Genomic DNA, 22131 nt, shown 5'->3' with positions numbered 1-22131 from the left:
ACCAGTTTTGATAGCCTTTAGCCGTACCCTCATCCTACTCCTCCTCTGTTCCTCTGGTGATGTGGAGTTAAACCCAGGCCCTGCATGTCCCCAGGCACCCTCATTTGTTGACTTCTGTGATCGAAAAAGCCTTGGTTTCATGCATGTCAACATCAGAAGCCTCCTCCCTAAGTTTGTTTTACTCACTGCTTTAGCACACTCCACCAACGCTGATGTCCTTGCCGTGTCTGAATCCTGCCTTAGGAAGGCCACCAAAAATTTGGAGTTTTCCATACCCAACTACAACCTTTTTCGTCAAGATAGAACTGCCAAAGGGGGAGGAGTTGCAATCTACTGCAGAGATAGCCTGCAAAGTTCTGTCATACTTTCCAGGTCTATACCCAAACAGTTCGAACTTCTAATTCTAAAAATTAATCTCTCCAGAAATAAGTCTCTCACTGTTGCCGCCATCTATCGACCCCCCTCAGCTCCCAGCTGTGCCCTGGACACCATTTGTGAATTGATCGCCCCCCATCTAGCCTCAGAGTTCGTTCAGTTAGGTGACCTAAACTGGGATATGCTTAACACCCCGGCAGTCCTACAATTTAAGCTAGATGCCCTCAATCTCACATAAATCATCAAGAAACCCACCAGGTACAACCCCAAATCCGTAAACATGGGCACCCTCATACAAGTTATCCTGACCAACTTGCCCTCCAAATACACCTCTGCTGTTTTCAATCAGGATCTCAGCGATCACTGCCTCATTGCCTGCATCCGCTATGGGTCCGCGGTCAAACGACCACCCCTCATCACTGTCAAACACTCCCTAAAACACTTCTGTGAGCAGGCCTTTCTAATCGACCTGGCCCGGGTATCCTGGAAGGATATTGACCTCATCCCGTCAGTCGAGGATGCCTGGTCATTCTTTAAAAGTAATTTCCTCACCATCTTAGATAAGCATGCCCCGTTCAAAAATGCAGAACTAAGAACAGATATAGCCCTTGGTTCACTCCAGACCTGACTGCCCTTGACCAGCACAAAAACATCCTGTGGCGGACTGCAATAGCATCGAATAGTCCCCGTGATATGCAACTGTTCAGGGAAGTCAGGAACCAATACACGCAGTCAGTCAGGAAAGCAAAGGCAAGCTTTTTCAAGCAGAAATTTGCATCCTGTAGCTCTAACTCCAAAAAGTTTTGGGACACTGTAAAGTCCATGGAGAACAAGAGAACCTCCTCCCAGCTGCCCACTGCACTGAGGCTAGGTAACAGTCACCACCGATAAATCCATGATAATCGAAAATTTCAATAGGCATTTCTCAACGGCTGGCCATGCCTTCCTCCTGGCTACTCCAACCCCGGTCAACAGCTCCGCCCCTCCCCCCGCAGCTACTCGCCCAAGCCTCCCCAGTTTCTCCTTCACCCAAATCCAGATAGCAGATGTTCTGAAAGAGCTGCAAAACCTGGACCCGTACAAATCAGCTGGGTTAGACAATCTGGACCCTCTCTTTCTAAAACTCTCCGCTGCCATTGTTGCAACCCCTATTACCAGTCTGTTCAACCTCTCTTTCGTATTGTCCGAGATCCCTAAAGATTGGAAAGCTGCCGCGGTCATCCCCCTCTTCAAAGGGGGTGACACCCTAGACCCAAACTGTTACAGACCTATTTCCAACCTGCCCTGCCTATCCAAAGTCTTCGAAAGCCAAGTTAATAAACAGATCACTGACCATTTCGAATCCCACCGTACCTTCTCCACTGTGCAATCCGGTTTCCGAGCCGGTCATGGGTGCACCTCAGCCACGCTAAAGGTACTAAATGATATCATAACCGCCATCGATAAAAGACAGTACTGTGCAGCCGTCTTCATCGACCTGGCCAAGGCTTCCGACTCTGTCAATCACCGTATTCTTATCGGCAGACTCAACAGCCTTGGTTTTTCTAACGACTGCCTCACCTGGTTCACCAACTACTTTGCAGACAGAGTTCAGTGTGTCAAATCGGAGGGCATGTTGTCCGGACCTCTGGCAGTCTCTATGGGGGTACCATAGGGTTCAATTCTCGGGCCGACTCTTTTCTCTGTATATATCAATGATGTCGCTCTTGCTGCGGGTTATTCCCTGATCCACCTCTACGTAGACGACACCATTCTGTATACTTCTGGCCCTTCCTTGGACACTGTGCTAACTAACCTCCAAACGAGCTTTAATGCCATACAACACTCCTTCCGAGGCCTCCCAACTGCTTTTAAATGCTAGTAAAACCAAATGCATGCTTTTCAACCGTTCGCTGCCCGCACCCGCCCGCCCGACTAGCATCACCACCCTGGACGGTTCCGACCTAGAATATGTGGACCACTACAAATACCTAGGTGTCTGGTTAGACTGTAAACTCTCCTTCCAGACTCATATTAAACATCTCCAATCCAAAATCAAATCTAGAATCGGCTTTCTATTTCGCAACAAAGCCTCCTTCACTCACGCCACCAAACTTATGCTAGTAAAACTGACTATCCTACCAATCCTCGACTTCGGCGATGTCATCTACAAAATAGCTTCCAATACTCTACTCAGCAAACTGGATGCAGTCTATCACAGTGCCATCCGTTTTGTTACCAAATCACCTTATACCACCCACCACTGCGACCTGTATGCTCTAGTCGGCTGGCCCTCGCTACATATTCGTCGCCAGACCCACTGGCTCCAGGTCATCTATAAGTCTATGCTAGGTAAAGCTCCACCTTAACTCAGTTCACTGGTCACGATAACAACACTCACCCGTAGCACACGTTCCAGCAGGTATATCTCACTGATCATCCCCAAAGCCAACACCTCATTTGGCCGCCTTTCATTCCAGTTCTCTGCTGCCAGTGACTGGAACGAATTGCAAAAATCGCTGAAGTTGGAGACTTTTATTTCCCTCACCAACTTTAAACATCAGCTATCTGAGCAGCTAACCGATCTCTGCAGCTGCACATAGTCCATCTGTACATTGCCCACCCTATCTACCTACCTCATCCCCTTACTGTTTTTATTTTATTTACTTTTCTGCTCTTTTGCACACCTGTATCTCTACATGCATACCATCATATGCTCATTTATCACTCCAGTGTTAATCTGCTAAATTGTAATTATTTGCTCCTCTGGCCTATTTATTGCCTACCTCCTCATGCCTTTTGCACACACTGTATATAGACTTTCTTTTTTCTACTGTATCATTGACTTGTTTATTGTGTTATTGGCTTGTTTATTGTTTACTCCATGTGTAACTCTGTGTTGTTGTCTGTGTCACACTGCTTTGCTTTATCTTGGCCAGGTCGCAGGTGTAAATGAGAACTTGTTCTCAACTTGCCTACCTGGTTAAATAAAGGTGAAATAAAAAACAAACAAAAAAACTGCTGGTGATGGGAACCACAGGAGGCTGCTGAGTGAACGGCTCATAATAATGGCCGGAACGGAGCAAATGGAATGGCATCAAATACATGGAAATTACGTAAAGGGAGTGTGGAAGAGGTGAAAAAAGAATTGTTGTCTATCAACAATGACAAGCCACCGGGGTCTGACAACCTGGATGGAAAAATACTGATGTTAATAGCGGAAGCTATTGCCACTCCTATTTGCCATATCTTCAATTTAAGCCTACTAGAAAGTGTGTGCCCTCAGGCCTGTAGGGAAGCGAAAGTTATTCTGCTTCCCAAGAATAGTAAAGCCCCCTTTACTGGATACTCACTGAGCTAAAGGGTAGAGCTGCCGCTTTCAAGGAGTGGGACTCTAAACTGGACGCTTATAAGAAATCCCGCTATGCCCTCAGACAAACCATCAAACAGGAAAAGCGTCAATACAGGGGTAAGATTGAATTGTACTGCTCTGACGCTTGTTGTATGTGGCAGGGCTTGTAAACTATTACAAACTACAAATCATTCACTGAACCCTAAACCTCAACTAAATCGTGTAATGAATAATGTGGAAATTGAGCAAGTTGAAGTGACTAAACTGCTTGGAGTAACCCTGGATTGTAATGGGGAGAAGGGGAGAAGTCTGTCCATAATAAAGCGGTGCTCTGCCTTCTTAACAACAATATCATCAAGGCAGGTTCTACAGACCCTAGTTTTGTCACACTGGGACTACTGTTCAGTAATGTGATCAGGTGCCACAAAGAAGGACAATTGCAATTGGCTCAGAACAGGGCAGAACAGCTGGCCCCTAAAAGTACACAGGGAGCTAACATTAATGACATGCATGTCAATCTCTCATGGCTCAAAGTGGAAGAGAGATTGATTTCATCACTACTTGTTTTTGTAAGAAGTGTTGACAAGCTGAATGTACCGAGCTATCTGTTTAAACCTCAAGCACAGAGCTCTGACACCCATGCAGAGGTCTCTTCACAATCCCCAAGTCCAGAACAGACTATGTGAGGTGCACAGTACAACATAGAGCCATGACTACATGGAACTCTGTTCCACATCAGGTAACTGATGCAAGTAGTAAAATTAGATGTAAAAAAACAGGTAAAAATACACCTTATGGAACAGAGGGGACACTGAAGAGACACACACAAAGGTACAGACACACGCATATGCACAAAAGCGTTAGCTCACACACTCTACACACACATACATACATTGTAATATTGTTGTATGGTGGTGTTATACAGTTTGTATTGTAGATATGTAGTGGTGTAATAATGTTATATGATGTACTGTTTTATATTTTGTTTTATATGTAATATAAGTGCCTTAATGTGTTTGGACCTCGGGAAGAGTAGCTGCCGCCTTGGCAGCAGCTAATGGGGATCCCTAATAAATACAAATGTGTTTGATGTATTTGACACCATTCCGTTCCAGCCATTACCACGAGTCCGTTCTCCCCAATCACCGTCCTGGGGCATTCAACGGATTTCGCTTCATGATCTACACGACAGCTAGACACACAACATTTTGCTCTTTGTCCATTCTCTTTTGCAAACAATCTCTTTCATAATGATCTTTCCCAAATATCCCACATCTCGGCTTCTCCTGTCTGCATACAATTGGTACATGTCCAAACATTTTATAGTGGGTACATTGCAATGGTCTGGGAATAAACGCTCTGACAGAGTAGTTCACATCTCCCAGCTGCACTCGGAAAGGGAGAAGCTCATCAAAAAACACAAGAACAGACAAACTTCTCCTTCCTGCCATTTACCATTGGACGTGCTACCTTGTCCCGGACCTGCTGTTTTCGACTCTCTTTCTCTACCGTACCTGCTGTCTCCAGCTCTGAATGATCGGCTATGAAAAGTCAACTGACATTTACTCCTGACGTGCTGACCTATTCCACTCTCTACAACCACTGTGATTATTATTATTATTTGACCCTGCTGGTCATCTATGAACATTTCAACATCTTGGCCATGTACTGTTATAATCTCAACCCGGCACAGCCAGAAGATGACTGGCCACCCCTCAGAGCCTGGTTCCTCTCTAGGTCTCTTCCTGGGTTCCTGCCTTTCTAGGGTGTTTTTCCTTACATCAGCTGATGTAAAAAGGGCTTGATAAATACATTTGAATGATTGATTAATTGACCATGGGATTCATTCTACGTGCATCGACCACTCCATGAATCTTCTTCAGTAGAGCATTGTTGAATTCTTACGCTACTCCAGAAATGACTCCCATCCACCCCGACCAACCATCCTCCTTTTGTTTACATTTACTATGTTACAGCTAGTCTATGAGACCAGGCTGGTTGCTTTAACAGGTGCCCTGCTTCATACAGTAGATCAAAGCATGACACATCATATCCATCAGGTGACTTGAGATCCAACACACGTTTCTTCTGATCAACAGAAGTCCACTTCTCTTGATTTTCATAGATTTAACTTATCCCATTGCTTTCTCCACCAGTTTTGATATTTCAAACAGATCCTTAAATAGGCATAGGGTGTATTCAGAAAGAGTAGGAAGTCATAAACTGGGACAACTTAATCCTGACACGTCTATTTCTTGGTCTGACAAGAGAAAATCTAAAATATTGTTACTAAGCACTTGCAGAGAAACCACATGATGTGTTTTCACTTCATTTGTGTGACATTATAGAGCAGGGTTCACCAACTGGCGGGCCATGGGCCGAATTTGGCCCCTCAAGTTTTCTGAGCAAAAAATAAATATAAATATATATATTTATTTTTTCATTGCTGGACATAATAGACTGTAAAAACACCAGGAAATTAGCTCCAAGTGATTTTAATTTAAGAAATCTGTTCCCAAGTATTCCCATGCATAATAGAGGTCAATTTGCAGTCTCACCTTCCGGCCCCCAGACCATCCACTCAAAGAAAAATCGTCCCGCGGCTGAATCTAGTTAATGATCGGTGTTATAGAGGGTGGCAGAGCAAGCTTCAAACAGGAAGCTGAGAAGCACACGGTATGATCAGTCACATAGCTATTTATTTTATGTTAAGGTTATAAAACTTTCATAATGCATTGTGCCAAATTGTGGTGTAAATGTGCATACTATGTACTGGTGCATCAAAAAAGTTGCCAATATTATGTTTGAATTTTGTAATTTAGTCATTTTTGTTGTTGTCCCACTTTACCAACCCTAGCTAGCTAAAGTAGGACAGCATGTAGAAGCTAAAGTGGGACAGTCTAGGCTTTTCCAATGGAGGAAAGAGATCCAGTTTGCATTAGGGACCCCCTGTACTTAGGTTAGGCAGGGCTCTGGTTCTTGTAGTACTATATCGTGTACATTTCTTTGTAGTACTGTTATTAGTAGTGATATTTTTGAGAATTCTGAAATTTTGTGAATGGCAGAGCTCCTCTGTTCAGTGTCTGTGTTCTTTTTCCCATCTTAATCTTGTCTTTTTATATCACAGGAGTGATGGCTGCTGATAATAGGCCTCTGTATGCCGATGTAGATATTACATTAAAAAAATCAGCCGTTTTCAGCTACAATAGTCATTTACAACATTAACAATGTTTACACTGTATTTCTGATCAATTTGATGTTATTTTAATGGACAAAAAATGTGCTTTTCTTTAAAAAACAGGGAAATTTCTAAGTGACCCCAAACTTTTGAACGGTACTGTATATAGGCATATATTTTTTTCTATAACACTCATTTATTTATGATATTTACGCCATTTGAAGTTGCATTTAACTAAAAAAGAATTGTATTGTTAATTAAATGATATACAGTGCATTCAGAAAGTATTCAGACCCCTTGGCCTTTTCCACATTTTGATACGTTACAGCCTTATTCTAAAATGGATTTAAGAAAACATTTTCCTCATCAATCTACACACAATAACCCATAATGACAAAGCAAAAACTGTTTTTTATTATTAAAAAAACAGAAATACCTTATTTACATAAGTATTCAGACCCTTTGCTATGAGTCTTGAAATTGAGCTCAGGTGCATCCTGTTTCCATTGATCATCCTTGAGATATTCCTACAACTTGGAGTCCACCTGTGGTAAATGTAATTGATTTGACATGATTTGGAAAGGCACACACCTGTCTATCTAAGGTCCCACAGTTGACAGTGCATGTCAGAGCAAAAACCAAGCCATGAGGTCGATGGAATTGTCCGTAGAGCTCCGAGACAGTATTGTGTAAAGGCACAGATCTGGGGAAGGGCACCAAAACATTTCTGCAGCATTGAAGGTCCCCAAGAACACAGTGGCCTCCATCATTCTTAAATGGAAGAAGTTTGGAACCATCAAGACTCTTCCTAGAGCTGGCCGCCCGGCCAAACTGAGCAATTGAGGGAAAAGGGCCTTGGTCAGTGAGGTGACCAAGAACCCAATGGTCACTCTAGCAAAACTAGTTCTAGAACTAGAGTTTCTCTAGGAGATGGGAGAACCTTCCAGAAAGACAAACATCTCAGCAGCACTCCACCAATCATGGCTTTTTGGTAGAGTGACCAGACGGAAGCCACTCCTCAGTAAAAGGCACATTACAACCCTTTGTAGTTTGTCACCTAAAGGACTCTCAGACCATGAGAAACAAGATTCTCTGGTCTTATGAAACCAATATTGAACTCTTTGGCCTGAATGCCAAGCGTCACGTATGGAGGAAACATGGCACCATCCCTATGGTGAAGCATGGTGGTGGAAGCATCATTCTGTGGGGAGGTTTTTTAGCGGCAGGACTGGGAGACTAGTCAGGATCGAGGGAAAGATGAATGGAGCAAAGTACAGAGAGATGAAAACCTGCTCCAGAGTGCTCAGGACCTCAGACTGGTGCGAAGGTTCACCTTCCAACAGGATAATGACCCTAAGCACACAGCCAAGACAATGCAGGAGTGGCTTTGGGACAAGTCTCTGAATGTCCTTGAGGGGCCCTGCCAGAGCCCGAATAAGGCTGTTATGTCACAACATTTGGAAAAAGTCAAGGGGTCTGAATACTTTCCGAATGCACTGTACAAACAAGAAAATGCTCAACCTCCAGATGAGTATGAGGGGGGAGTTGAAGTACAAATTTTCAAGCTTGTTTGACTGGTCTGTAGCTTTTTCTTTAGATGTTTGGGGCTGTTGGTGAACCATGATGTGCAGGCATAATCAACGTGACACTAGAGTAGCACACTTGCCAGAGTCTTTAGCTCGGTTTTCATCCAATTGGTGACTGATTTTCATGTGAATATGATCAAATCTATATAAAAACAATATGCACATTTCAGAGTTTCCTTTAGGAACATTTGGTGCCAGACAACATGACCATGAAGATTTTAATTTACCAGACATTTGAGAAATGTAGGCCTTTAAGATCCGATCAATAAAGGAAGGATATTGGCCAAATGAGCCATATTTACTTGTCCTTAAAGACTGCCTATAACATATTACAAAAACATTATTCCTTGGGTTTAAATGTGTAGCATATGCAAAACTTTATAGCCATTTTTGTATATAGTTTTTTAGACTACTTTCCTTAAACAATAATTGTCCACCTCAAGATCTGAGCACTAAATGCATCAGGGCATTGCATGCATAGGCCTATAGGCTTAGGTGTCCACTGTATGATATTAACATTTTTAAAATGGATATAGCCTATATAAACAAAGACAAGCTTAGGCCTAGCCCCAGAGAGATAGACACTTTTGAATGAAACATTCAAATCACAGGGCTTTTGCACCATTATTCAAATGACATGTTCACTGCAGCACTCACTTGAAAACAATGATAAATGATTCATTGCATTGTGGTGTTGTAGGCTAGTCTAGGTAGGATAATGTTATTGTTCCTAAACTAGATCAATAGGGGAGCTTTTTGAGCTGTGTGTCATGTCTTCACTGTTCTTTCATGCCCAATGATGAACGTGGCATCTCCACTGCCTATCAGCTATTCCTATTTGTTCTTGTCGATTCATACTGAAAATTGATGCAGCTTTGAATGCTTTTATGTGTGGTTTGATTGCTAGTTAGCCTATTGCAAATATGGACAAAAGATCCACCTAGCACTATTGTCAATATGAATGCTGGATAAAAGGCAGGATGGACCACTGGACTGGTAGATTATACTGACCTGTGGTATAGTAAAGCAATAAGGCTCGAGGGGCTGTGCTACAGTATATGGCCAATATACCACGGCTAAGGTCTGTTCTTAGGCACGACACAACACTGATTGCCTGGATACAGCCCTTAGCCGTGGTATATTTGCAATATACCACACACCCCAGAGGTGCCTTATTGCTATTATAAACTGGTTACCAACATAATTAGAGCAGAAAAAAAAAATGTTTTTTCATACCCGTGGTATACGGTCTCATATACCACACCTTTCAGCCATTCAGCATTCAGGGATCGAACCACCCAGTTTATAATACAAGTTAGCACATGGAGAAGCATAGTGCATAAGAGAAGTACCAAAACACCTTGATATAGGGGAGGCGCATGTGAGCAAATGAGGAAATTTGGATAGGATGGAAGAAATTACATAGTAAAACATGCAACTAGCAAATGTAAACCAGGGGGAAAAATGCACTGCCCTCCCCTGTGCCCAACAAAAAAACACACAACCCTCCCCTATATCGGACCACCCCCCCATACATTGCAATCTGTCCCTAACTTCCTGCATTTCAAAACATTTTGCCATGGGGCAGAGAGAATAATTTGCAGTTTTATAATGCTATTCTACACATTTTGTCATGAGGCTGTGAGCTAATTTTGCAGTTTAAAAGTTAATTTCCTGCAATTCTACACATTTTGCCATGGGACAGAGAGAACATTTTTTATTTACGCTTTTTTGGGGGGGACAGATTGTTTTGGGAAAACCGCTAACTTCCTGCATTTCAACACATGTTGACATGGGGCAGAGAGAAAAATGTGCAGTCTTATAATATTCTACACATTTTGTCATGAGGCTGTGAGTTAATTTCCTGCAATTCTACACATTTGGCCATGGGACAGAGAGACAAATGTGCAGTTTTATAGCACATTTTCTGCTATTCTACACATTTTGCCATGAGGCTGAGCGAATATTGTGCATACTATGGGAGCCTAGGGCATTTGCCCTGCCCATTTGTAATCCTGCCCTGATCATTCCACTGATAATAGGCATTGGCCTACATACGATGTGGCTTCTTGCTCTCTGCTGGTTGATATTGAAATGACATACAGTACCTGGGTGGACCTGTTACATAATATAATGTAAGAAATGTATGCTTTATTGTTGTTTTGTATCGTGGTAGAATTTGTCCCCACTCTATCCGATTGTATCCAATCAAATAAATGGTATGGTCTGGCATTTTCTGACCAGACACGATTCTATTGCTTTGCTAAACTGTTGATCGACCCGTTCCGGTTCAAAAATGTTACTTGGTGATGTTGTTGAACCTGAACATACCACCTTTCAGTAGTTAGAGGAAACGTGGGAATATGCAATCTAAAATTGGGGGGGAAATGGTTATGAAGAATTGTCAACAGGAATAGGACGACGTTCGCACTCGAAGGCAGTTTAATTATAGATTATTTATCAGCAAAATGGTTTTGTATTTGTTTAACATGTGTTAAAGGTGTATAAAATAAGGATCTTGAGTGTTAGGCAATTGTATCCAACATTGCAGTTTGCATCTTGCAGGACATCTAAATAATTAAAGATGATCGGTAATGCGCCTTGAATACTGTATGATTGCACTACCCCATTAGTCCAGATCATACAGTCTGTGCCATTCGCGCTCTCTCGCTCTAATTTCCACTACTGTAATGAAGCAGCATTCTTGGTACGTGCACAACCACACTCGCCTCATGGCAACACTGTACACAAGCGAGCAGAGTTCAACCACTTTCAGTAGTACGGGTAGAGCGCTTTTTCTCAAAACGGGTTAAATGCACGCCCCTTGACTCCAATGACCAATGTTGCATTACAGTTTGCCCGATTTAGACGGGGGGAATCTTGTCGTAACCGCCTTTCTGATTAATATTGCCGATGGCAGGAAATTGATGAAGCGAAAATGGTTTATTCCTAATATAGCCTGAGACGTGCAGAAATGAACGCGCCGCACCCCAACTATAACTCAAGGAAATCCACTAAACCCATTGGTGGTGTTAAGTACACCAATTGGACGTTGTAATTCGATGGTTGTCTTTATTGGGCGGGCTGTACAGTAGGAATAGTGTCCACAGGCTTTACAAGACGCTAATATCTGTATGCTTTGCATATACAGGTCAGGTTGCAGAGATGCAGGGGAATGGGTAGTTTTGGGGTAGAGCAAGTGAACTGAACTTCTGGGTTAGTGTGGCCTAAATTGCTATTCTTTAAATGCACCTAACTTTAATGAAATATTTGACATATTTTTGAGAAAACAGTTACAGTGTTTGAATGTATGAACGTGTGGCACTCGTCAGAGCTATTGGAGTTATTTTCTCGTATTCATTATCTATTCAAAAGGAAATGTGGGAGACTGGTGAGTAGACTTCTGTATCTTTATCTGGTGAAATGTAATAATTTCCTGAGTATATTTTCCAAATGTTTTTGAAATAGCTCGATGCAACGTTGAATTTGATGATGTGTTAGGCCTATGTTGTAAAATTACTTCCCTTGTGTTGATCATATTGTAATTTGACTGATAGGATTAAATGAGAACCATGCTAAATATTTTACAACCGAAATGTATCGAAAATGTAGATGAATATGTCAAGGAGGAGCCTGCCAAGCCAACTGAGATTGCACATAGTTTCGAATCTCAAAGTTATTTTCAGTATTTGGATGCACACTATTTAGGCAACTTGCGCTGTAAAACAATTCCTATAGCCACAATGAAGTTTAGCCTATATTTGCATGCCATGTTGATATCAAATAGGATGATGATGATGATGATTATTATTATTGTTGTTATGATATTATTGTGTTGTTACTGAATAATACATACCATATTTGTTTCCCCCTCAGTTATCATTTGGTAGGATTTATTTTATGAATCTGAAATCAGGTTAGCCACTGACTAACGTACATTGCGCCTATCCCAATTCCACTGTGCGTGTGACAGCGGCTAACCTGGTTTTGGGGAGACTTCTCTACTGCCGCCGCGGGAAAGGCCTTGCCCAGACACACTTTACAAAATGCAACATCTCGTGCTATCTGACACCTGTTATGTGGGAATAATTATTTGCTTCGGCATTACTGCCCTCCCTGTGGCCTTTCTGAGTACTACTGTATGTAGTACACTATCTCCAGGCTATACAGTCAGAGGCCTTTACATTAGACCTACTATGGAGTTGCCGTCCTATAGGCCTGGCATGCCATCTACTGGGACTCTAGGCTGCTGGTGGTGAGTGTTTCTCTGGCATTGCCTTGCTTTACTTTTGTGTGTATTTCATTAATTAGCACAAATATGGTCCATAACTTGTATCAATGTATATATACTCTGTTCCAAACCAATGACAGGGTAACATTGTCAAGTCACACTAAGAAAAAAAAGTTAACTTTCTATTGAAATCATGTGGCATCAAGTATATTTATTTCCATTGTGTGGTTTCAGTGTTTAGTTTATTGCCTCATGGATTACTCAGAGTGACACCCAGTAGATAGATAAGTAAGTGGTGTATGTCAGACTGTGAACGTGCAGATACTCACGGCACCATCCTATCAACAGGCAGGCAGCAGGGCTATATCCATAGCATTCAGGCTCCGGCCATAAACAGCCTCTGGCCCCCCTCCTCTTAGACCCAGGCACATGTGTACTGTACATCTGAAATTATTGGGTAGGTGTAAGCACATGGCAAAAGTGGAGCTACCAGCATATTGCTTATACCTATCCAATCTTTTCTGACCTACACAAATGGTTAGGGGCTAGGGTTGTTTTTGGACAGGGGTTCCTCACTTTCTAGTGATAAGAACAGGGTGCTATTCAATGCCATGACTTCCAACCCATGTCCTGCCTAGATACATATGATATACATATTGTTCTGTCTGGATAAGGTCAGTTTCCATATCCAAAAGGCAAAAGTTTGCCTTACCTCTTGCTGAACCAGTCTAAACAGATTCAGTGAGAGAAGACCCATGTTGAGTGGTATGGTATCTGTGAGCAAATATAATGCCCTCATCGGGTAGACACCCTGCAAACCCATCAAAATCTGTTAATGTTCTACTGTTTGTGAGATTGCTGTCCTTAAGGTTAGCTTTTGGTGGTGAGATTGTGCGTGAAAGAGAGGTAGTGCCTGTGTGACTGTTCTGTATGTGAGTGGCTACAGGCCACAAATGGGACATTTCAAAAGATTAGTGACTAACTGGATGTGATTGAACTGCTCCTGAACTAGAAGGCCTTCCAGTGTGATAATCCATGATAGGAAATGGAAGTTTCCATGAGACTGATGACACGACATCAGCATTTAGTATTCCACTTCTGCTGTATGCTCATATCAGTGTGACCCTGCAACAGTTCAGTGTGTGTGAGAGAGAGCTTCCCATGTCATACCAGGTCAGAGAACTGTCCCCCTCTCTCTCTGCTTTCTTTCCCTCACTTCTCTCCCCCCTCCCTCTCTCTGTCTCCCTGTCTCTCTCCAGACTATGGGAACTGCAGGGATTCCGGGGCTTATCTATCTCCAGCCAAGCCAGACGTGCCCTGATCTTGTCACCATAATCCAATTCCACATAATTCATCTTAATATCAGAACTGTCTAGTCCTTTCAAGTAGCTCTGACAAACATATGTACCTCAGCTACTCCCTCAACCCATAGAGGTGAGAGTTAAAACAGGAATGTAGAGAAATGCCGATTTAGGCAAAGTCATTAGACAACTATTGAAGGGTGGAAAAAGTAGATAAATATAGAGGTGCAGATACAGTATGTAAAGGGAAGAGGAATCTCTTTATGTGGCAGCAAGGACAAATATTTACAGAGCTGTGGAGCAGCTAAGCAGAGTTTGTTTCAGCATTGTGGCGGTTCATGGGACTCCGTCAGACAGCCATCATGTTTATTCTCACAGATATACACAGAGAGAGGGAGAAGGGTGGGACTGGGTCATCTGACGTGGGTTCAGAGAGGAGGACTGTGTAACATGAATAGAGTCCAGAGTCGGGGTCAGCGCACTGTTTATGATATCACTTACTGTAGTAGTGATATCACTAACAAGCTTCATTACAGAAAGGCAAACTGAATAGACATTTGACTTTTCATCACTATCTACTCTGCTAAATATACTATCAGGGCGGTCGGTAGCCTAACGGTTAAGTGTGTTGGGCCAGTACCCGAAAGGTCGCAGGTTCGAATCTCCGAGCCAACTAGGTGAAGAATCTGTTGATGTGTCCTTGAGCAAAGCACTTAACCCTAATTGCTCTGGATAAGAGTGTCTGCTAATTGAATAAAAAACACGATTGTACGGTCCTAGTTCTGCACTCTGTCATGTTTGCATTTTATTTTCCATGTTCAAATACCATGGCAAGTCACTGTGGCTAGAGGTACGAGCAGGGGCCTGGACTAGAGCATGGGAAGTGGTGAGTATATGGCATGAAGAAGCACTTGAGTAGAGCATTAAATGTGCATGTTCAGCTATCGTGTGAGTGGACACATCAGCATAGCATAGACTTCATAGCAGCTGGTGGTAGGTCACATGTACTGTATGTGTACTGTATAATATCACCCTCTATGTGTTCTCTACTTCTCTCCCGCACCAAGGGAGACATTTTGGTAACAGATTGTATGAGCCACATTATGTGTATAATGTATTTAATGTGCTTTCTGTCACTCAGTGTATTGGAAGTGTTGCCGTAACCATTAAAAACAGCCCGATAAAGCAGCCTTTATAAAATGTATGAATATCATAAATGTAAAATTCATTAAACTAGCAATGGTCATCCAAATTGTTAAAAGTTATTAAAAACAATTCTAATAAATGCAAGTTGGACAATGGATGAAGATACTCCAACCTTTTATAACTTTTATAATTTATCAGATATTGAGTGATTTATAGCACATAAAACATTTTCCTACTGTATTATTGATTGTATGTTTGTTTATTCCATGTGCAACTCTGTGTTGTTGTATGTGTCCAACTGCTTTGATTTATCTTGGCCAGGTCGCAATTGCAAATGAGAACTTGTTCTCAACTAGCCTACCTGGATAAATAAAGGTGAAATAAAAAAATAAAAAACTGGCATGGAGTTCAATGAATGGAGTTCATGGATTTTGGTGGGAATACAGGTATTCAATTCGATGCCATGTATCACTTTTTTATGTTTATTAGGTACACCCATCTATACTGAACAAAAATATAAATGCAACAATTTCAAATATTTTACTGAGTTACAGTTCATGAGGAAATCAGTCAATTGAAATAAATAAATTAGGCGCTAATCTATGGATTTCACATGATTGGGAAAACAGATACAGTGGGGGGGAAAGTATTTGATCCCCTGCTGATTTTGTACGTTTGCCCACTGATAAAGAAAGGATCCGTCTATAACTTTAATGATTGGTTTATTTGAACAGTGAGAGACAGAATAACAAAAATATCCAGAAAAACGCATGTCAAAAATGTTATAAATTGATTTGCATTTTAATGAGGGAAATAAGTATTTGACCCCCTCTCAATCGGAAAGATTTCTGGCTCCCAGGTGTCTTTTATACAGGTAACGAGCTGAGATTAGGAGCACACTCTTAAAGGGAGTGATCCTAACCGCAGCTTGTTACCTGTAAAAAAGACACCTGTCCACAGAAGCAATCAATCAGATTCCAAACTCTCCACCATGGCCAAGACCAAAGAGCTCTCCAAGGATGTCAGGGACTAGATTGTAGACCTACACAAGGCTGGACTGGGCTACAAGACCATCGCCAAGCAGCTTGGTGAGAAGGTGACAACATTTGGTGCGATTATTCGCAAATGGAAAACACACAAAAGAACTGTCAATATCCCTCAGCCTGGGGCTCCATGCAAGATCTCACCACGTGGAGTTGCAATGATCATGAGAACGGTGAGGAATCAGCCCAGAACTACACGGGAGGATCTTGTCAATGATCTCAAGGCAGCTGGGACCATAGTCACCAAGAAAACCATTGGTAACCCACTACGCCGTGAAGGACTGAAATCCTGCAGCGCCCGCAAGGTCCCCCTGCTCAAGAATACATATACATGCCGGTCTGAAGTTTGCCAATGAACATCTGAATGATTCAGAGGACAACTGGTGAAAGTGTTGTGGTCAGATGAGACCAAATTGGAGCTCTTTGGCATCAACTCAACTCGCCGTGTTTGGAGGAGGAGGAATGCTGCCTATGACCCCAACAACACCATCTCCACCGTCAAACACGGAGGTGGAAACATTATGCTTTGGGGGTGTTTTTCTGCTAAGGGGACAGGACAACTTCACCGCATCATTTGACAGGGCCATGTACTGTCAAATCTTGGGTGAGAACCTCCTTCCCTCAGCCAGGGCATTGAAAATGGGTCGTGGATGGGTATTCCAGCATGACAATGACCCAAAACACACGGCCAAGGCCACAAAGGAGTGGCTCAAGATGAAGCACATTAAGGTCCTGTAGTGGCCTAGCCAGTCTCCAGACCTTAATCCCATAGAAAATCTGTGGAGGTAGCTGAAGGTTCGAGTTGCCAAACGTCAGCCTCAAAACCTTAATGACTTGGAGAATATCTGCAAAAGGAGTGGGACAAAATCCCTCCTGAGATGTGTGCAAACCTGGTGGCCAACTACAAAAAACGTCTGACCTCTGTGATTGCCAACAAGGGTTTTGCCACCAAGTACTAAGTCATGTTTTGCAGAGGGGTCAAATACTTATTTCCCTCATTAAAATGCAAATCCTTTTAGAACATTTTTGACATGCGTTTTTCTGGATTTTTTGTTGTTGTTATTCTGTCTCTCACTGTTCAAATAAACCTACCATTAAAATTATAGACTGATCATTTCTTTGTTAGTGGGCAAACGTACAAAATCAGCAGGGGATCAAATACTTTTCCCCCCCACTGTATGCATCTGCTAGTAACCGACACCTTAAAAAAAAATTGGGCTCACAATGGGTCTCAGGATCTCGTCACGGTATTTCTGTCCATTCAAATTGCCATCGATAAAATACAATTGTGTTTTTTGTGACCCACCTGTTAGCTTGCACGATTCTTGCCATTCTCCTTCGACCTCTCATCAGCAAGCTGTTTTTGTTGTCCACAGGGCTGCTGCAGACTAGATGTTTTTTTGTTTGTCGCACCATTCTCTGTAAACCCTAGACACTGGGGTGTGAAATGCCCAGTAGGCCGGCCGTTTCTGAGATACTGGACCCGCCTGGCACCGACTATCATTCCAAGCTCAAAGTCGCTAAGGTAACTCATTTTGCCCATTCTAACGTTCAATCGAACAGTAACAGAATGCCTCGATGCCTGTCTGCCTGCCACGTGACTTACTGTCTGTAGGAGCGATCCATTTTCGGGAACAGGGTGGTGTACATAATAAACTGGCTGGTGAGTTTATACATTTTCATATTGCATCAGCTATTTTTATTTATTTTGTGTGTTAAAATAATGTGCCTAATTTGCATAAATACAACATGTGTATTTGCATATATGAATATTAACATAGAGTGGAACAGGGCTGCAACCACCAAACACCTTCTCCGTCTAACCTGCCAGCACTCACCTGCTCCGTCTAACCTGCCAGCACTCACCTGCTCCGTCTAACCTGCCAGCACTCACCTGCTCCGTCTAACCTGCCAGCACTCACCTGCTCCGTCTAACCTGCCAGCACTCACCTGCTCCGTCTAACCTGCCAGCACTCACCTGCTCCGTCTAACCTGCCAGCACTCACCTGCGCTGTCTAACCTACCAGCACTCACCTGCGCTGTCTAACCTACCAGCACTCACCTGCGCTGTCTAACCTACCAGCACTCACCTGCGCTGTCTAACCTACCAGCACTCACCTGCGCTGTCTAACCTACCAGCACTCACCTGCGCTGTCTAACCTACCAGCACTCACCTGCGCTGTCTAACCTACCAGCACTCACCTGCGCTGTCTAACCTACCAGCACTCACCTGCGCTGTCTAACCTACCAGCACTCACCTGCGCTGTCTAACCTACCAGCACTCACCTGCGCTGTCTAACCTACCAGCACTCACCTGCGCTGTCTAAACTGCCTCATTAATTACTGTTGTTGCCATGTTCTCTCATAATTCAACAAGTGTATCTGTTAGAGACAATTTCGACATATTTGTATACAGAACATACAGAGCTCCATGTACGTGTGTAAATATATTAAATATGAATGTATATGATGAAATATTAGTTACGTACCTTTATGATTTATATTTACCTGATTGAGATATATTCCTTTGTTATTAGCATGCATACAAACAGGCCATATTATGTATTTTTCATGTCAAGTAATCTAGGCTTTAAATTGATTGGAGAATAATTTTTTGATGTTAGATTTAAGAAGAATAAACCTTTTTGTTGCACCATATCCCTGGATCTCATTGAATGTTTTTGCTGTTTGGGAACTTCGAATGTGGACTGACTGTCAGCTTCCGAAACAACCCCGCTTCAGGCTAGGGCAGTGGCTATGGTCAATTGGTAAGGAAGCCACTAGTGTTAATAGCAGGATACCCTCAGATTAAAAATCAACATGCTTGGTTCTAGGTTACATCTATCTAAACATGCAGTACTTTACATTGTTTGCGAGATCAAACATAATATCACTATAATCCGAGTATTCATTTTCGGAAGTTGCTTTCATTTTAGCGCATCTAATTTGTAAAAATGTCAACTGTTTTAAATTATTACTTTTTTAAATTCCACAAAAAGTAAACACCCATCAAAATACATTTCCCTTTCTTCTCTTTCTTGTGATGTAAGTGTTGAGAGGGTTCATTAAATCCCCAACGAAGCTTTAGAGTTCTTATAGATTCAACGGAAATACAATATATTCCATTGAGTCCATTTCAGCCATTAGTGTGTTTGACAGGTCATTACAAGCATTTCCGGGAAAATGAGAGGCACAAGCAAGAATATGAAAGAGCCGCAGGAGTCAAACGAAAGTAATCAATCAAGCGAGATTTAAGTGACAAGTAGATTTTGCACCCCTCAAACACAGGATGGCTGAAAGAGATCCTCAAGTGGGCGGGGCATGCGCGTTCTACATCATTAAACAGTGCCTCATAGAAAGGGTGACTGGAGTTTTGAGTGAGCATTATGCACTAGCATGTGAAATATTCAGAGTTTGACATCCCAACAGTGGCCCATCTTTGCCATATCTTATTGCATCACTTAACCAGGCCTGTAGATGCAAGTATATATTATGCAACTATGATGTGGTCTTGGGGAGGATTTAACGGTTTCATTCAATCAAAACACAACAGGAAGTTTATCTAACATACAGTGCACAATCTTTTATTATATTTAAATACACAAATAAAGTAATAATTCTCTAGCTAAAGGTTTTCCTAAATAATTTTACATTTCATACATAGGTACTTTGCAGTGTACAGTAGCAAAATGCTATAAATATATTTATGTGCTAGTATATACAGTATGTATATAGTATATGTGGTAATCTGGAGGATAATAATAATAACAGACTGTAGGTATAAAGACAGACAGGGATTAAATAGAATATGTGTTGGTGACATTAAGTAAACAGTGAACAACTCCTTGGCCCTGCCGTTCCTTGTTTTATCTCCATGATGACTCTCTGGATGTCACGGCTGCAAGACACACAAAAATAAATTGGGATGATGTCTCCCTTCATTTGGTTTCGAAAACACTTTTCTTGAAAACAATTTTCTTGTTAAGGTGGAAGGAGAGCTTGGTAGATAGAGATTGTAAATCATGCCCTGGGAGTGGGCAGAAGTTGGCCCTAACCACTGATTCAGGGTCAGTTCTTATTTAACCACCTAATGGATTGGGTTAGGGACATCTGATCAAGGATCTGTGGTGAGGCAACTTCTACCTCAAGCATGCTATCTCTATTACCCCACTAAAGCCAGAGAAACCGCCGAAATACCCCAGCAACCAGGAGAGAGCACACACACGAATAAACCCAACATCACACATACTAGGCCATGGCCATGTTTCAATACTTCTGAAATGCATTGTTCCATTCTCTGTCCTTAGAAGTAATGACTATTCTGAAATATCAGAACTAATGTGAAGGATGCATGTTTTAAGTATTCAGACAGGGCCCATGACCTCACACAGAGGAGAGAAGGGACTGTGCAATACATCTTACAGCATTCTAAGGTCAGGTTCTCTCTTTCTCTATGGAAGTCAAAGGTCACCAACATACAAGGCAATACGGAAGTAATCCCCCAAACAGAGACAGAAAAAGGCTCTCTGACACAACCAAACACAATTGTATTTTACACTACAGTCAGAATGGTCAGTCATTGAGCCACATTTATCAATTGTAAGCAGCACAAATTTGTATTTTTTTCCCAAAAAATGTCTGCATTTAAATGAGGCCCACTCTTATATACAGAAATAGAGTGGTGACAGTGTAACAGTGTGTTTCTGTTGTGTGTGGAGAACAGGCCTATTGTTCTGCGGGTGGACAGACACCCTGCGTCACTGGACTGACCGGGGGGAGAGAGGGGAGGGGGGGAAATCAGGAATAACTCACAGCTGCACCACCCGCCTGGGTGTTACAGTCCAGCTGGAGTAGAGGGAGCAGGAGGCAGAGCTACTGTTAGTCCACAACACAGAGAGAGAGACTGACAGAAACAGAGAGAGAGAGAGAGACTGACAGAAAGAGAGAGAGAGAGACTGACAGAAAGAGAGAGAGAGAGAGAGAGAGAGAGAGAGAGAGAGAGAGAGAGAGAGAGAGAGAGAGAGAGAGAGAGAGAGAGAGAGAGAGAGAGAGAGAGAGAGAGAGAGAGACACTGACAGAGAGAGAGAGAGAGACACTGACAGAGAGAGAGAGAGAGACACTGACAGAGAGAGACACTGACAGAGAGAGAGACTGACAGAGAGAGAGGACGGGTAGCCTATCCTCTGATGAGGATAGGCTACCCATCCTGTTGGGGGAGGACGCAGAGAGCTGTGTGTTGGCAGCGCACTACATTGCTGCATGCCATAAGTTGAGGGACAGTGTCTGACAGACCAATAAACCTGCACATGTCCTCTACTGTATGCTTATTGTTAAATGTATGGTTATTTTGACCCTTGGTTATTGTTGTTACTGTTGTCCCGTTGACAACTTTGATTCTCATTTGTATTTATTTTTATATTGTAAATATCCAAAATAAGCTTTGGCAATATGTATATTGTTACGTCATGCCAATAAAGCGAATTTAATTGAATTGAGAGAGAGAGACTGACAGAGAGAGAGACTGACAGAAACAGAGAGAGAGAGAGAGAGAGAGAGAGAGAGAGAGAGAGACTGACAGAACAGAGTGAGAGAGAGAGAGAGAGAGACTGACAGAGAGAGAGAGAGAGACTGACAGAGAGAGAGAGAGAGAGAGAGAGAGAGAGACTGACAGAAACAGAGAAAGAGACCAGAACAGATGGGTGTGGTCGCCAGGCATGGCCCAAAAAGTCAAGCTGAGGCATGGGAAGGCCGGAGTGGGACAGGGCGGGGTAGCGGCAGGTAGTGTCACACATACACACCCTCTGGGTTGAGGCTGGACACCAGCGGGTTCTGCAGGTTGCGGGGGTGTCCCAGGAACTGCTTGGCTGTGGGCCGGGGTGGCGACTCTGAGGGGAGCAGGCCCAGGCCTGGTGGAGAGAGACGGAGGTTAAGGAGGAAAAA

At 42.6% G+C, this 22131-nt stretch overlaps 1 protein-coding gene and 1 long non-coding RNA gene across 4 annotated transcripts in view; one reads left to right on the top strand and one right to left on the bottom strand.

The window, feature by feature from the left end:
* Positions 1-11537: 11537 nt before the first annotated feature.
* On the top strand, positions 11538-18849 carry LOC123724494 (uncharacterized). The gene is made up of 2 exons (XR_006757047.2): positions 11538-12725; positions 13961-18849. It is a non-coding gene; the product is annotated as an uncharacterized LOC123724494 (long non-coding RNA).
* A 910-nt stretch (positions 18850-19759) lies between these two features.
* The window catches only part of LOC106561317 (ras association domain-containing protein 7), a 59120-nt gene continuing 56748 nt past the window's right edge, over positions 19760-22131 (bottom strand). For all 3 annotated transcript variants that reach the window (XM_014125149.3, XM_014125147.3, XM_014125148.3), the window contains 2 exons: positions 21990-22097; positions 19760-20089 (listed from right to left, as the gene is read on the bottom strand). In XM_014125149.3, the coding sequence (XP_013980624.3) occupies positions 20058-20089; positions 21990-22097 (140 nt within the window). In that variant the 3' untranslated portion in view covers positions 19760-20057. The remainder of the gene's footprint in view (positions 20090-21989; positions 22098-22131) is intronic.

This window comes from Salmo salar, chromosome 10 (assembly GCF_965601325.2).
Source record: "Salmo salar chromosome 10, fSalSal1, whole genome shotgun sequence".
Classification (NCBI taxonomy): domain Eukaryota; kingdom Metazoa; phylum Chordata; class Actinopteri; order Salmoniformes; family Salmonidae; genus Salmo; species Salmo salar.
This window is presented reverse-complemented; position numbering and strand designations above follow the sequence as displayed.